This window comes from Hemiscyllium ocellatum, chromosome 39 (assembly GCF_020745735.1).
Source record: "Hemiscyllium ocellatum isolate sHemOce1 chromosome 39, sHemOce1.pat.X.cur, whole genome shotgun sequence".
NCBI classification, from domain to species: Eukaryota; Metazoa; Chordata; class Chondrichthyes; order Orectolobiformes; family Hemiscylliidae; genus Hemiscyllium; species Hemiscyllium ocellatum.
In genome coordinates this window covers 4,775,494-4,793,521 of record NC_083439.1, presented here as the reverse complement: position 1 = coordinate 4,793,521, position 18,028 = coordinate 4,775,494, and the positions used below count along the sequence as shown (strand labels likewise).

Below are 18,028 nucleotides of genomic sequence, written 5' to 3'. Positions count from 1 at the left end.
AATTATGAAGATCGAACTGCATAGGAATAGGCCATTCATTCATCTGGTCTGTGCTATCTTATGTGCTATTGGAGGCTTCTTCGATCCCACCTTTTTATTATTCATTCTCAGGATGAGGATGTCGCTGACCGAGCCAGCATTTATTGCCCATTCCCTAATTGCCTGCAAGTCAGTTAGGAGTCAACCACATTGCTGTGGGTCTGGAGTCACATGTAGTCCTTTCCAGGTAAGGATGGCAGTTTCCTTCCCTAAAGGACATTAGTGAACCAGATGGGTTTTTTTCAACAATTGACAATGGATTCATGGTCAACATCAGTGACATTCAATTCCAGATTTTTTTTTAAAACGAATATAAATTCCACCATCTGTCCTAGTGGGATTTGAACCCAGATCTCAGAACATTATGAATTAAGTGTCTTTGGATTAACAGTCCATCCAGCAACAATACCATTAGACCATCACCACCTCACTTGGTTCCACTCTACCTGTAAATCCTTCTGTTCATCAGATACCTAATTTGTCTTCATGCTATTTCACCTTATCCTCTCTGTAGATTGTATATAGCAGTCAGAATCACAATTCCCCTCAAAGTACCAGAACATTGCCATCATTCACAAAAGGCAATTCAAAACCAAATTCCAGATTCTAACGATTGATGCAATTGACCAGGTTTCCTCAGGACTTCCTACAAGTGGAAAGGCATCAGTGTGAAATCTAAAATTCAGTTTCCACAAGTTACAGAAACAAATTTCTGCCATGACTGCATTCATCATTAAAATCAGTTTCCATCTGTTTTCAGTTCCATCATATGTTCATATTTCAAAAGATTTGGGGAGAAGGAAGATAAATGGCACAACAAAAGCAAGCAGCCTGCCAATCCAAACTGCAGCTGTCATTGTGGAACACAAACTAAATCCAGCCCTAAAATAAACCCACCCACCTGAACTTCACACACAGTCAGCATTCACAGCAATGATCTCACCTTTCACTTTCTTCTCCATTGCTGCTCTAGCCAAAGCCAACAACTCTGGGTCTTTGGAGAGTTGAGCGTAATACAAACTCTTGTGGCCAAAGTCATCCGTCAAAGTGACATCAGCACCACGATTTAATAGAACTTCCACTGCATCCTTACAACCAGTCTCACAGCCCATCATCAAAGCAGTCCTGAAATGGGAATTGACAGGTTAATGTAAGACTCAGGAGAGAAGTTTTAACTGGAGTATAACTTTCCAACTTTAACAAGCTTTGAACTAGTGCTTTGTGAAAAGGTCACAGCCTGCCCAATGTCTTTTCTATCACAATATTATCCTGTCTCAACAGTTAGTGATTTATCTAGGTACTGAAGATAATACATAGCTTGTACGCCAACTATTCAGCTTTATTTGCTTTAGTTTCTCTTTGCAGAGAGAAAAGAAATGACAGCCGCCATTATCTCTGTTAAACATGTCAACATCAGCAAAAGGTCAAATAAGATAATGAAGGGCAATGGAGCCACGCACTCTCTCTAAAGACTGCACGTAGGCACTACAATGAATGAAGAAATAAATAAAACACCCATTTATCTTGGCTCAACGCTCACATCGTCTGGGCAGATTTGTCAGTTTGATTCAGTGGCTTCTGAGTCACAAGGCTCAGAAAAACCTCCAATCAGCAAACTTTACAAAAAAATAGTTATTGCAGGGCTGTCAGAAATCCATGTCTGTTCTTAACACAAACTAGGGTCAGCCTAGGTGACATGATTTAGCCACCCACCATTTTAATCAATCAAGCACTGGCTATAATAGTAACTCATTGAGCTGAAAAAGGGGGCCGAACTTTAATGTCATGGATTTGTTTAAAATCAACAGTTTTTTTGAAAAGAAGTTACCTGTTTTGCTTATCCCTCGAGTTGATGTCTGCCCCCCGCTCCAGTAAAAGCCGACAGATTTCTGGATGACACTTTTGTGTTGCCAACATGAGAGGGGTCTGTCCATCCTGCATCAGAGAAGATGAAACACACAGCGGTTAATAAGATAAAAGGTAAAGCTGCCATAGTCCTAGCAGACTCACTGAGGTGGGGGACAGGGAGGGGGAAAAATTAACAAAGAGAATCCTTCATGGTAATTTCAACCAGTACAGATCGCTGGCATCACACTGGATCACAAATCAGCCATCCAGCCAACTAAGCTCATCAGCCCTCATGCCAACCTCCTCTGACAGACCATACAACACAAATTGACAAGAACAAAACTAAAGTTGCAAACAACACTGTGGTTAAAAGCATGCTGGAACTCTGAGACAAGCAGAGAATGCTGGCAAAACTTAGCAGGTCTGGCAACATCAATGGAGACAGCAACAGAGCTGATGGTTCAAGTTTAGTATGGCTTGTATCCTGAAGAAAAGTCATACTGGACTCTAAATGTTAACTGTTTCTCTCTCGCTCTCCACAGACACTACCAGACCCGCTCAGTTTTGCCAGCTTTCACTGTGCTTCGTACAGCACTGAGGTTAATTTCCAGGTGATTAGAATTGTAAAGCAGTGATGCTAAGCTTAGATGCAAAGTTGGTTAAGGCCACACATGGGGCAGATTAAACATTTTTCCAAATTACAAAAACAAATGGATTACAGAGACACTGGAGAAAATGTAGAATTAGTTTAGATGGATTGAAACCAAAACTGAGAGATCATAGCTATCAAGAACAACCAAACAGGCTTATGTCCTATTTTCTGGAAGAGACAGTCATGGGGTGATCTAAAAGCGGTCATTAAAATGGAGAGAGGGTTTGACTGGGTAGATCAGAAGATGCAAGGGAGAACAGGGCTAGAAGCTACCCCAAATAAATCCACGAAGAATGGAAGAGGAATGGAATGGAAGCCAGAGGTTGCAGTGTGGAACATAGCGTACATCACTGAAGCGTTTAAAGGGAAACTAGATAAACATGTCAGAAAGAAAGAAATGGAAGGGTGTGCTGTTGGGGTGAGATAAAAGGGTTGGGGGTGGGGAGGAGGGAGGAGGTTTATGTAAAGCATAAAGCACTAGCATGGACCAGATGGACTGAACAGCCACTTCAGTGCTGTTTAAAAAAAAGTATCCTCTTCTGGGAAATTGACTAGGCGGAGCAATCAAAACCAAAAGAGTTTTACAAACGTTTGTTCACTTATCAACCAAACTAAACAGATAGTTTTAGATAAAAATGTAATCACTTCCAAATTTCTAAACATTACCCCATCACCTATTCAAAACAGCCACATCTCCAAGAGTCTATGAACTTACCCCATCCTTGATGTTCACAGCAGCCTCATGGTCCAACAGCAGCTTCACACATGCAGGGCAGCCAGCCACCACTAGAATACAGGAGACAGTTACAACAGGGGAACCCAACCCTCTGTAATACAGGACACAGTTACAACAGGGGAACCCTACTCTCTGTAATACAGGAGACAGTTACAACACCGAAACCCAATCCTCTGTAATACAGGAGACAGTTACAACAGGGGAATCCAACCCTCTGTAATACAGGAGACAGTTACAACACCGAAACCCAACTCTCTACATATTTCATTCAGTAAAAAATGAGGTCTGCAGATGCTGGAGATCACAGCTGCAAATGTGTTGCTGGTCAAAGCACAGCAGGCCAGGCAGCATCTCAGGAATAGAGAATTCGACGTTTCGAGCATAAGCCCTTGCTCGAAACGTCGAATTCTCTATTCCTGAGATGCTGCCTGGCCTGCTGTGCTTTGACCAGCAACACATTTGCAGCACATATTTCATTCAGTTTACTGAAGACCCACTTTTACCCTGGACAATTCAACTAAACAGTCAATTGGTTCAACGCAGCCAAAGTTACCCTCGAAGTGAGTATGTTCAGTATATGGAGCACGAGCACCAGTCTGCCCATGAAATAAGAAAGGCCTAGTTACATACAGTTAATTCAATGCAATTCTATTTACAAACATTAAACATCTTCAAAACCTGAAATTTCTTTTCAGTACACACATTAATTCTAAGCTTTAATTCCCTGGAGGGTAATATAATTGTTAAGGGAACAAAGGAATCAAAGGATATGGAGATCGGGCAGGAACAGGGAGTCAGGATAAAAAGGGACAACAACTCAAGGACCAAATGACATACTCCTACTTATGCTCTATCACAATGGAGTAGGCTTCAGATAATTGCTCTGTTCTAATATACTCGAATGCTTCTATGTGTTTTAGCACCTTACTAATGTAATTTGCAGCAGCCTCTTCACACTGACAAGAATGAGGAGGAGTTGAAAAATGTGGTGCTGTAAAAACACAACAGGTCAGGCAGCATCCGAGGAGCAGGAGAATCGGCGATTCAGGCATGAGCCCTTCTTCAGGAAAGAGGAAAGTGTGCCAAGCAGGCTAAGATAAAAGGTAGGGCAGAGGGACGTTGGGGGAGGGACGTTGGGAACGCGATAGGTGGAAGGATGTTAAGGTGAGGGTGATAGGCCGGAGAGGGGGTGGGGGTGGAGAGGTCAGGAAGAAGATTGCAGGTCAAAAAGGCGGTGCTGAGTCTGAGGATTGAGACTCAGATAAGGTGGGGGGAGGGGAAAATGAGGAAACTGGAGAAATCTGCATTCATCCCTTGTGGAGGGTTCCTAGGCAGAAGGAGATGAGGTGCTCTTCCTCCAGGCGTCGTGATGCCATGGTCTGGCGATGGAGGCGGCCAAGGACCTGCACATCCTTGGCAAAGTGGGAAGGGAAGTTAAAGTGTTCAGCCACGGGGCGGTTGGGTTGGTTGGTCCGGGTGTCCCAGAGGTGTTCTCTGAAATGTTCCGCAAGTAGGTGGCCTGTCTCCCCAATGTAGAGGAGGCCACATCGGGTGCAGCGGATACAGTAAATGATGTGTGTGGAGGTGCAGGTGAATTTCTGATGGATATGGAAGGATCCCTTGGGGCCTTGGAGGGAAGTGAGGGGGGGGAGGTGTGGGCACAAGTTTTGCATTTCTTGCAGTTGCAGGGGAAGGTGCCGTGAGTGGAGGTTGGGTTGGTGGGGGGTGTGGACCTGACGTGGGAGTCGCAGAGGGAGTGGTCTTTCCGGAACGTTGATAGGGGAGGGGAGGAAAATATATCCTTGGTGGTCGGGTCAGTTTGGAGGTGGCTTCAAAGACCGCAATTTCCTCTCAGACGTGGTTGACGATGCTCTCCACCGCATCTCCTCCACCCTTGAACCCCGCCCCTCCAATCGCCACCAGGACAGAACCCCATTGGTCCTCACCTACCACCCCACCAACCTCCAGATACATCGTATCATCCTTCGTCATTTCCGCCACCTCCAAACGGACCCCACCACCAAGGATATATTTCCCTCCCCTCCAGAAAGACCACTCCCTCTGAGACTCCCTCGTCAGGTCCACACCCCCCCACCAACCCAACCTCCACTCCCGGCACCTTCCCCTGCAACCGCAAGAAATGCAAAACTTGCGCCCACACCTCCCCCCTCACTTCCCTCCAAGGCCCCAAGGGATCCTTCCATATCCCTCACAAATTCACCTGCACCTCCACACACATCATTTACTGCATCCGCTGCACCCGATGTGGCCTCCTCTACATTGGTGAGACAGGCCGCCTACTTGCGGAACATTTCAGAGAACACCTCTGGGACACCCACACCAACCAAACCCACCGCCCCGAGGCTGAATACTTTAACTCCCCCTCCCACTCCGCCAAGGACATGCAGGTCCTTGGCCTCCTCCATCGCCAGACCATGGCAACACGACACCTGGAGGAAGAGCACCTCATCTTCTTCTGCCTAGGAACCCTCCAACCACAAGGGATGAATGCAGATTTCTCCAGTTTCCTCATTTTCCCCTCCCCCCACCTTATCGGAGTCCCAACCCTCGGACTCAGCACCACCCTCTTGACCTGCAATCTTCTTCCCGACCTCTCCGCCCCCACCCCCCCTCCGGCCCATCACCCTCACCTTAGCCTCCTACCACTTATCGCATTCCCAACGCCCCTCCCCCTCCGCCCTACCTTTTATCTTAGCCTGCTTGGCACACCTTCCTCTTTCCTGAAGGGCTTTTGCCCGAAACATCAATTCTCCTGCTCCTCGGATGCTGCCTGGCCTGCTGTGTTTTTCCAGCATCACATTTTTCAACTCTGGCACTCCAGCATCTGCAGTCCTCACTTTCTCCTAGAATGAGGAGGAGCATGGTGCAGGATAGTTGCAACAAAGGGTGCAAAAAGGTTTTACAAGGATGTTACTGAGACAAGAGGGCTTGAGTTCTAAAGATAGGCTGGGTCTTTTTTTCCTTTAAGTGTAGGAGGTTGAGAGAATGACCTTAAAGGGTTTCATAAAATCAAAGATAAGGTCTTTGCCCCAGGGTAGGGGAGTCCAAACTAGGGGACATCAGTTTAATAGATTCATAGATTAATCGAACGTTTAGTGGAGAAATGTCAAAGGTCCTGTTTAGAAGCAGCAATTCAGCAGCATTCTTTCCTATAGTAATGAGACAGTAATGAGATTTATTTAATGAAAAAATAATGGCTTGAAGCAAATGGGGAGGGGGGGTGGAGATTTAAAAAGGGTAATTTTTTTCACACAGAGGATAGTGCATATGTGGAACGAGCTGCCAGAGGACGTGGTGGCGATGATTGCAACACTAGGACAGGTACATGGATAGGAAAGGTTATGGGTAAAAAGTGAGGTCTGCAGATGCTGGAGATCAGAGCTGAAAATGTGTTGCTGGTTAAAGCGCAGCAGGTCAGGCAGCATCCAAGGAACAGGAAATTCGACGTTTCGGGCATAAGCCCTTCATCAGGAATGAGGAGAGGCAGGCTAAGATAAAAAGGTAGGGAGGAGGGACTTGGGGGAGGGGCGACGGAGATGTGATAGGTGGAAGGAGGTCAAGGTGAGGGTGATAGGCTGGAGTGGGGTGGGGGCGGAGAGGTCAGGAAGAAGATTGCAGGTTAGGAGGGCGGTGGTCAGGAAGAAGATTGCAGGTTAGGAGGTCACCGCCCTCCTAACCTGCAATCTTCTTCCTGACCTCTCCACCCCCACCCCACTCCAGCCTATCACCTCACCTTGACCTCCTTCCACCTATCACATCTCTATCGCCCCTCCCCCAAGTCCCTCCTCCCTACCTTTTATCTTAGCCTGCCTGGCACACTCTCCTCATTCCTGATGAAGGGCTCTGGCCCGAAACGTCGAATTTCCTGTTCCTAGGATGCTGCCTAACCTGCTGCGCTTTAACCAGCAACACATTTTCGGGAAAGGTTATGGGCCAAACCAAAATGGAATGATTATTTCAGTTTAGGAAACCTGGTCGATGTGGACAAGTTGAGCTGAAAGATCTGTTTCAGTGGTGTATGACTCTGTATGAAAGTGCAATCCATTCCTCTGTACTGTGCATCTTTCAAGGAAGGAGTTAAGTCTATAATCCTTTATGCAATAAAGTACAGATAGTATTTCCACAAAGGGAAGCCATTTATAATTGGAACAAGTTAAATGAAGGACCAAGACACCTTCAAGATTAAACAAAAAGCTCAGAGTAAATCAGAAAAACTTTGGTTTGGAAAATGAAGGAGAAACAGTTGGTCACATACAATCGATGCACGGTCAATTAACAACCACACAACTCAATGTTACAAGGTAACCTAGGGCCACAGCGCATAAGTTGCTTGACTTATCAGTCCCTTTTATTTTAAGTCATTTTTAAAATTAACCAATAAATCTCATTACTGTCTCATTACTATAGGAAAGAATGCTGCAGAATTACTGCCTCTAAACAGGACCTTTGACATTTCTCCACTAAACATTCTATTAATCTATGAATCATCGTACTGACCAGATGGTACGAAGTTAAGGACAGTGAATGTCCAAAGGAACTTAGAGGCTCAGGTACATATATCTTTAAAATGTTTGTGATATTTTAATATCATAAACAGGTGCAGAAAATAGTCTAGAAAGCTAATAAAATGATGACCAATATATCTAGAGAACTTGAGGGCAAGTAGGTAGAAGCCATGCTGCAGCCACGCAAAACCCTAGTTACATCCCACTTGGAATACTGACAGGAGATCTAGGCACTGTGCCTAAGAAAGGATAGACTGGTCTTGAATGGAGTACACCTTAGGATAAAGTTATTATCCCTGAAAGGGTTCAGTAAAGATTTACAAGGATGTTACCAAGGTTGGAGGATTTGAGGTATACGGAGAGGCTGATGGGTGTCCTTATAGAGATTTATAAAATCATGATGGGCATGGATAGGATAAACAGACAAGGTTTTCTCCTGGGGTGGGGGAGTCCAGAACTAGAGGGCATAGGTTTAGGGTGAGAGGGGAAAGATTTAAAAGGGAACTAAGGGGCAACTCTTTCACACAGAAGGTGGTGCGTGTATGGAATGAACTGTCAGAGGAAGTGGAGGAGTCTGGTACGATTACAATATTTAAAAGGCATCTGGATGGGTATATGAATAGGAAGGGTTTAGAAGGATATTGGCCAGATGCTGGAAAATGGGACTAGATTGGGTTGGGACATCTGGTTGGCATGGACGAGTTGGACCAATAGGTTTGTTTCTGTGTTGTGCATCTCTAATGTCTGAAGTCCAGATACGAGGTGAAATTATAAAAATCAGGCCTGTTTTCTCCAGAATTTAAAAGGTTAAGAAGTGATCTTCTTGAAGCCTTCAAGATATTAACAGTAAAAAAAGTAGGGTAGATAAAAATAAACACTATTTCCACTGGTTGGAGATTCTAGATCAAGGCAGCACAGTCTGAGACCGAGGGCCAGGCCACTCAGGAGAGATGATAGGAAGCACTTGTACACAAAAAGGATGGTAGAGGTTTCTGCAAATCCACTGACCCAGGTTATTGTTCTGGGAGGACATGGATTCATAATCTCACAGTGGTAGTTGGGTGGAATTAATTAAGTTTATTAATAAGTCAGGATGTAAAGCTAGTCTGTGACAGTGGTGATGCAGCTATAGTCAACTGTTGTAAAAACCCACCGGATCTACAAACTTTCTTTAGAGTAGGAAACCTGACTGACATTGATTTGGCCCATTTGTGACTAAAGACCCACAATAAAGTGGTTGGCTATCCTCTGAAACCATCCAGTTCAAGGGCAATTTGGTGTGGGTAACAAATGTTGGTCTTCTCGATGACCACAAGACCAAAAGCTACAGGAGCAGAATTAGGCCATTTGGCCCAGCAAGTCTGCTCCACTATTCACTCATGGCTGATACATTTCTCAACCCCATTAGATTAGATTAGTTTACTTTACAGTGTGGAAGCAGGCCCTTCGGCCCAACAAGTCTCCTGCCTTCTCCCCGTAACCCTGGATCCCCTTCACCATTCAAGAACCCATCTTTAAGGCAAAACCTACATCACATGAAAAAATGAAGGACAAAAATGCTTGTGATGTTTACAAGTAGTGAAAGTGACATAAACACAAGTGTTTACTTTCTTTCACATAGTTCTGGAGCCATGTGGAAGGTGGTACTTTGATTTCCTTGAATGGTCCCGATAAAATGGGACAAAATGGTGAGCAGGAATACCACCTCTCACTGTTCCAATATGGCAGTTACCATGGACAGAGACAGAGATATACAGCATGGAAACAGACCCTTTGGTCCAACTTGTCCATACCAGCCATATATCCTAAATTAATCTAGTCCCATTAGCTAGCATTTGGCTCATACCCCTCTAAACCCTTCCTATTCATGTACCCATCCAGATGCCTTTAAATGGTGTCATTGTACCACTTCTTTCCCTGGCATCTCATCACACACACACACACACACACACACACACACACACACACACACACACACACACACACACACAATCCTTCTCATGAAAACGTTGCCACTTAGGTCCCTTTTAAATCTTTCTCCTCTCACCTTATACCTATGCCCTCTCATTCTGGACTCTTCTCCCCAACACCCCATGGAAAAGACCTTGTGTTAATTGTTAGTTTTAAATCTGAAGTAGATTTCGTTTTTTAAGCAAAAGCATTAAGGAATATGGCCTCAAGGCAACTGGGCCACAGATCAGCTATGATCTCACTGAATGGTGGAACAGGTTTGAATGACTGACTCCTTTTCCTATAGTTATCACAATTTGCCATTCAGTCCCAAAACAAAAGGGACCTTACTTATCAATGCACAACTTGACTTCAGAGAGTGAATACACAAGACAACTATTCAAAAACATGATGATTCGTAGGAAACAATGCGACAGCTCAGATAAGCTGCAGTGCAATTTCCTTCATTGATTAATTAAGAAGTTCTTTGACGCTGGTAAGCTCACATCATAAGAAATTTTTTAGTTTCTGTGATGATAAAGCACAATAATAGTTCCTGTGTGCAAAGTGGTTGCCATGTTTCTGTATTACAATAGTGCCTACAAAAGTACTGAATTAGCAGCAAAGCCACTTTGGGATGCCTCAGAGTTGTGAAAGTCACTATACAAATGCAAGTCTGTGCTGAATTATAAGCACAGTTAGATCAATGATTTGTAATCAAAAATGGATACACACACAGACACACAGACACACAGACACAGACACCGTGAGGCAGAGTAGTACTGTCGCTACTGCTGGACCAAACGTTCCGGGTTGAAATCTCATCTGTTTCAAAGGCACATTTGTTTTTATCAGACTCATTGATCACAATCACAAGTGTTCCTGTGCAGAAGAAGGTCTCTCAGCCTATTCTATTTTCAAACAAGCATCATTACCTACTTCCTGCTCCTTCGGCCCCATTCCTTTGCACATTGAAAATAATTTATCTACACCACTGAATTGCAAAGGGAATTTGATCAGCACAATTTACACTCAAGAGATGCCTACCTGTTTGACCTCATTGCCCTGAATCAAGTTTATTTGATGTTTCACATAATTTCCAGTGTTTGGAGGTTTAAAACTTTGAGGGATTAAAAAGGTGTTTGTGAGATTATAGTCTCACTCTCACTGATTATGCTCTTGAAACTGACTAAATGGTACCTTTCACTTATAAGTGCAGCTTTGAACACAAGGCAATGTTGGAAACACATAGCAACAGGAGGAGGCTATTTGGCCCATCAAATCTGCTCCAAAGAGATCATGTTTGATCTGAAACTCTTCAACTCCACTTTCTTGTCTTTTTCCCAAATAACCTTGGAACCCTTTATGGACTGAATGTCTGACTCTCTATCTCAGCCTTGAATACACTTAATGACCTAGCCTCAACAGCCCTCTGCAGTAAAGTATTCCGCAGAATCACCGGAATATTTTCTCCATCCCCGAAATTGGGATACTATAAATGTATTATTTGGGCTTCAACAGCCTAAGTGAACATGTTTAAACTTGCTAATGCTCTGTATCAAAATTCTAGAGACAGTAGTTTACTATCTGGATGTATGAAACACCATACATCCATACACCATACACCATAACTATTATTTATGGGCGGCATGGTGGCACAGTGGTTAGCACTGCTGCCTCACAGCGCCTGTAGACCCGGGTTCAATTCCCGACTCAGGCGACTGACTGTGTGGAGTTTGCACGTTCTCCCCGTGTCTGCGTGGGTTTCCTCCGGGTGCTCCGGTTTCCTCCCACAGTCACAAAGATGTGCGGGTCAGGTGAATTGGCCATGCTAAATTGCCCGTAGTGTTAGGTAAGGGGTAAATGTAGGGGTATGGGTGGGTTGCGCTTCGGCGGGTCGGTGTGGACTTGTTGGGCCGAAGGGCCTGTTTCCACACTGTAAGTCTAGTCTAAGTCTAGTCTAGTCTAACCAGAATCCTATTAAGCTGTATACGGGAACTTCTAAATAAACAACCACTCAATATTGTCGTATACTGACCTGCATTGTGAAGGGCAGATCTACCATGAAGATCTACACTGTCAACAGGGCAATTTTGCTGCAAAACAAACGCATTTGTTTAGTACAAGTGAGCAATACGGAGACACTCTCAATTGTAGAAGAAACTTTAATCAGTGTACATTATTTAAAGCTGCATTGGAAGGTCTTGGTCTACAGGAAACATCAATTCTCGCAACTTGATTGCTGCTCCTTTATGGTTAGCACTGCTTCATCACTGCTCTTTAACCATTGCTCAATGAAAGCCACCCTCTGCAGGTACCAAGAACCTTGCAACTGAACCCAAGCTCTCGCCACATTAAGTTTCAGGACAACTAACAAATTAATGTGGAGCTGATGTATACTATTTGGCCCCTCAGTTCCACCAATCAATCAGGCTGATCTCATGGTGTTCAAATTCCAATTTCGCATCTACCATGATAACCTCTGATTCACCCGTGTAGCAAGAACCTACTTGCTCCTTAAAAATATTTAAACGATCCTGCCTCCACCACTTTCTGGGGCAGAGAGTTCCAAAGTTGCCCAACCTTCAAAAGTAAACCCTAAAAAATCCTCAACTTTGGCCTGAAAAGACAACCCGTAATTTTAAAACAGAGCTCCCCAGGATCAGGGTGCACTTGCAGGAGGAAACATCATTTCCACATCCACCTTTTCAAGGCCACTCAGGATCTTATACAACTCAATCACATCCCCCTCAATCCTCTAAACTCCAATGGAAACAAGCCCAGTCTATCCAAACTATCCTCATAAAGGATATTATTTAAAACAATATTATTTCAAACTATTATTTATCCAGATCTCTTCTGGGTAATAAACTACCCAAATAATAAAGCACGATACCTCTGAAGTATGTATGCAATAAACTGTATACATAGTATCGGTGTAAGTCAATAGGTAGAATATAGAAACCTTGACATGATATTAACACACCAGCTTTAGGTCCGTTGAAATCTGTTGCCCACTGGAATCTACTAACAAACCAACACCCATGAATCAATCATAATCTGGGACTTCAAAACTTACACATTTAAGCAAACTGATCATTAATTGACCATTACTATCTCAAGAACTTCAAAACTGACCATTAACTGGTATACAGTCAAATTTACTTCTACATCAATATTGCCTGGTCAAGAGTCTCAACTCAGATCCCATACTAAATAGTCAACACCTTCCGAGACAAGTCTAACTAAAAACTGAAATGTGAATACATCAAAAAGTAAAACAATTAAATGATAGTCAATAACAAATTCAATGAAAGGAATTCTGGAGAAATGTCTCTACCCAGAGTAACACGAAAATCAAACTCAAAGAGTGGACAAAATTAAGAATTAAAAACACTCAATATGAAGGTGGATGTGGAAGAAAGGATTTTAGTGTTCTAAGATGGCAGCTCACCATCACCTTCTCAAGGTCATGAAATGTTATTCTAGCCATTAACATCCACATCCCGTGAACAGATTTCAATAAAAGAATACCCAATAGATAGCATGAGTCAAAGAGGCATGGCAAGAGGTGCATGTGAACTATGAACTCCAGTGTAGATCTGTTGGGCTGAAGGACCTGTCACTGTTCTCTAAATACCACATGAACACAGACAGACAAGAGGACAGGCTGCTTGATCAATCAAACCTCTGCCCACCCCGAACAGTCCAGGAGCATCACCTTTTCTCTCTTCCAGCTTACTTCATACTTATTATGGAAACTCTTGGAAGAGTCAAAGGGGAAGACTCCTAAATTTCTCTCCAACTCTCATGAACAAATCCAGCAAAAAGATGTTGGCTGCATTTTAGGGACTGTAAAAATCCAAAATAATGTAGATGAATTTAAGAACTATATGGTGGCTCAGTGACTAGCGCTGCTGCCTTACAGCACTGGGGACCCAGGTTCAATTCCACCCTCAGATGACTGCTACCCCTGTCTGCATGGGTTTCCCCTCAGGTGTTCCAGTTTCCTCCCACAGTCCAACAATATGCAGGTTAGGTGGACTGGCCGTAGGAAATTTCTCCATAGTGTCCAGGAATATGCAGGACGAGTGGGTTAACATTGGTAAACGTGGGGTCATGGGGATAGGGTGGGATTCTCTTCAGAGGGTTGGTGCGAAGTCGATGGGCCGAATTGCCTTTATCTGCACTGTAGGGATTCTATAACTTCTATATTCTACACTAAGATGCTCTCACTTAGTTCACATCAAGTCTTGAAAGCATTTTTCATTTCACTTCTTCCATTGAAAACTTTGGCTGAGAAGTTGACACAAATAATTTAGTTAATGTGATGAATAACATTTACTCCAACAGGGTCATTACACTACAGGCTATTTCAACGTTAGTTCTGAAGAAATAGTCCACTCAAAACATTAACTCCGTTTCTCCACAGATGCTGCCAGATCTGCTGAGTGTTTGCAACGTTTTCTGTTTTCATTGTAAGTAATTCCAACTACCTGGAGTAACCGCTGCAAACAGAGTGGCTGGCCATGTTGAGCAGCAAGATGCAACACGCTTCGGCCTGCAGAAGGGAAAAATAAAAGTCATTCTTAACAACGGAACCTTAAACACAGAGGAGTCTTTATCTATAATAACACCATCAAGATGAATCGCCTGAATGGCTGCTGTAATTGTTCTTTCAGGAGTCAGCTATGGCTCACCAGGTACCACTCTCACTTCTGGTTCTGAAGTTCAGGGATTCAAGTCCCACACCAGTGACTTAAGAGTACATAATCTAGGCTAACACTCCCAGTGCAGTCCTGAGAGAATACTGTAGGTGAGAGTGGTTGGAGGTGTCATCTTTCAGCCAAGATGTTAAATTGAGGTCACCTGCCCTCTCAAGTGGCATCCATTCCAATTTTCTTTTTAAAAAGGGAGTTTACACAGTCTCCCAATCAGCACTTATTCCTCAAACATCAACCGCTGAATGATGTTCTGATCATTACATTGTTAATGAGAGCTAGCTGTGCGCAATGTTTCAACACTTTTGCAGGGATTACAATTCAACGGCTGCAAAGCTAGTTGGGAGGTCTTGAGATGATGAAAAGCAGGATAGAAATTGAAGTCTTTATCTTTAATTATTTCCAACAATACACGAGCCGCTCAACAGTACATTTAGTAACTATAATGTAGCAAATACAACAGTAATCCCGATTCTGTTCAGCTACAATGCAATCAGTGTCAATACAAATGGGGTCTAAATGCCTGGTTCGTGCAGCTTTATTCATCCCCAAAGCGAGAAGCAGTTTCCTCTGAACCAAGTAAATGAAAGATGTATCGCAAAGCACCATGCAATAACGCGTCAGGAAGTGGCTACACGCCAAAGCACCCAGCGCCTAATTACAGCTGTGTTGTTCAAGGAAGGTGCCAAGTAGAGATTAAATGCTTTCTCAAGCTGACAGATGAGATGGAAGAATATCAAACTCTCCAATTAGAAGCATTGCCATGGCTTGTCCCAGTTCGGACAGGGCTACAAAGCAACAATAGCAGAGCCTGGGAATTGGGCATCAGTTTGCTGAGAATTAGGCTTGCATTATAGTCCATTGATAAACAGAACAAAAAAGGAACAGGAGTTTACAGGAAATACATTATAAAAACTTAGGATGCCAGTCTGACCATTTCGCTGGCACACTCTTAATGGATGCAAAGGCACACTGTCTACTATGATGCAAATGAAGCAGGTCTTTGGTAGCCAGTTATAGACGTTTCCTCATTTTCACACACAACTCACTAGCACAAACTGTTGCAGTGAGGAGTGACAGTTAATTCATATTTCTGTAAGCCAATCGTGATGCTTTAATGCTAAACTAAACAATAAGCAGAACAAAAACTAAATTGCACACGAGAGAAAAAAAAAAATCAGGTCCATAGCCAGAAGTCACAATAATATGAAAAAATTCACTTGCTGCTTCCATCTACCTGTGTAATGATTAACAGTTTACCCAGATTACCCCAGAGATTGGACACCACTTTTACCACTCCCAAAAATAAGCAGTCAGCATATTCCTAATCTTTCATCTGACTTGTCAACCAATCAATGGACATCTCTGGAATTTAAGGAATAGCAATGGTCAAACGATACTTGAATTGGATTCCACACTCCTCTAGCACTTTTACGTTCTTCAGTTCACTCACCTTTCCAACCAACACTAAAGATCTATTTTCTGGAATTTTTCCCAAGACTCTCAATTTTCCTTTAAACATTCTATAAAATCTCTTTCTTTGGCTGAGCTTTTGATCATCCTCTCCTTAATCTGTTGTACCGTTCACTGAAATGTTGCTCAATATGACTCCTCTGCAGTGCTTACAATGTTTTACTAACATCAAAAGGAGTTTGTAATGACAGTTTGTAGAACTGAAAGTTTGTAATGACAAGTGGACCTTTTGACTATGAGATCCTTGACTTGAGTTATTAACCTGGGCTAATTGGGGAGCCCTGGCTGACAGGGCCCTCTTGTGGTGTGGTGGTAGTCTCCCTATGCCAAGAACGAGACACCTGGGTTCAAGTCCCACCTGCTCCAATGGTGTGTAACTGCATCACTGAACAGGTTGATTAGGAAAAACAGGCTAAATTTCAAAAAAGAATAAGTAGGGGATTCAGAAAATCTCCTGACTCCACGCTGGCTGACCACAGCCAATGTACTGTGCACATGTAAATAAAAACTGATTTGGTGATGAAATATTGGTTTCTGTGCAGTTATTTCAAAGTTATTTTACACTTGTAGGAACAGAGACAAATTGCAGTCAAGGTCTTTCTAACATCTAGGGACTAGAATCACATCAAAGCAAGTAGGCTACATAACAAGGACAGATCTCAATACCAAAAAGGAAGTACAAAAGAATTAGACCTGAAACAATACAAGAGTAAAAGTATGGAATCAAAGAGCAAAAACCACTAAGACTATGTTAATCAGTTGTTAAAGTATAGCTAAACAATAATATCAAAACAACTGGACAAAATCCAGAAAGATGTTCAAGAGTGTTTCAAAAACGGAAAGGCATGCCCATCAGGAAAGCCTGTACAGACTGTGTCCCTTCAGTAAGGGTCAACAAGGAGTGCGCATAATCTTCAAAGATAAAAAGCACGGGTTTCAGAGGGGATTGGAGGAAAATCTTCTTCGCCCAGAGGGTGGTGGGAATCGGAAATGTCCACCGTGGGAGGTTCTTGAGGTGCAAAACCTCACCAGCTTTTTTAAAAAAAAAGATATTTGAATGAGCACTTCAAGCGTTGTAACATTCAAGGCGCTAGGCCAAGCGCTGGAAAGTAGAACTGAGGTAGGTTTGGAGTTGAATTTGTTGGTGCAGACTCGAAAGCCCAAGGATCTTTTCTATAACATAGGATTCTAAGATTCTTTTTTACTAAAAAAAAGGGTGACTTGAAAGAAGACTTTAAAATAATGAAGCTCAAAAAGATTGATGCAGAAAAACATGTCTCCACATATAGGAATACCATAAATAAGACAGCCGTTAATAAATCAACAACATCAGAAATGACATTACCCAGAGGGGGTGAAATGTGGAACTTGTTACCATAGGAGGTGCAGTTAAGGTGAAAATACAAGGAAGAAAGGAACAGAAGGATTATATTGGCACTGCCAGATGAAGTCACGCAAAAGGAAGCTTGTATGGATAGGAGCCAAATGGCCTGTTCAAACTGCAAATCCATTGTACATTTATTTCTGATTAAGAACAGGTCTGAAGTGTATGAAGATAAAAGAAGAAATAAAATCAAACAATTCATAGAATTCCATTACTTTGGAGTGCACATGATCAAAATCAAGCATTCCTTCAAAATAGGGGAGGGGAGAAGAGGAGGAGGGAGCGAGGAGAAGAGTGTATGTGAATGTAAAGAACAATATTATTTTGCATATTCTTCTGAATTCCACCTCCAAGTTAGTCATCTCTATTCAAAGAGGAAACTTCACCAGGTAGTGAGCAGAGGGACAATTCCAGGATTTGTAGCAATGGAGGGTGAAGAGCCTCACTCGCAGAACAATCTTTGAAGGCAACAAAACTGAAGAAAGTGGAAGCCTTTATGACGCAGCACAATAAGCTATAGCTACATGATGCAGTCAAGCTGAGGGGGTACAAACAGAAATGGCCTTAATCAATTGCTGTCTTCACAAACAGAACTCTCACAATGTTTGTAAACTTTCCAAAACATAAGTAAAATATATTTTAACTATTTCATCAATTTCCCATGATGCAATATGAAATCATACCCTATTCTTAAAACTG

At 42.9% G+C, this 18,028-nt stretch overlaps 1 protein-coding gene across 5 annotated transcripts in view; it reads right to left on the bottom strand.

The window, feature by feature from the left end:
• The window catches only part of LOC132834248 (uveal autoantigen with coiled-coil domains and ankyrin repeats protein-like), a 153,551-nt gene that overhangs the window by 54,708 nt on the left and 80,815 nt on the right, over nt 1-18,028 (bottom strand). For all 5 annotated transcript variants that reach the window (XM_060852925.1, XM_060852929.1, XM_060852926.1 and 2 more), the window contains exons 4-8: nt 14,248-14,312; nt 11,790-11,847; nt 3,255-3,325; nt 1,868-1,974; nt 983-1,164 (exon numbers count right to left, since the gene is read on the bottom strand). In XM_060852925.1, the coding sequence (XP_060708908.1) occupies nt 983-1,164; nt 1,868-1,974; nt 3,255-3,325; nt 11,790-11,847; nt 14,248-14,312 (483 nt within the window). The remainder of the gene's footprint in view (nt 1-982; nt 1,165-1,867; nt 1,975-3,254; nt 3,326-11,789; nt 11,848-14,247; nt 14,313-18,028) is intronic.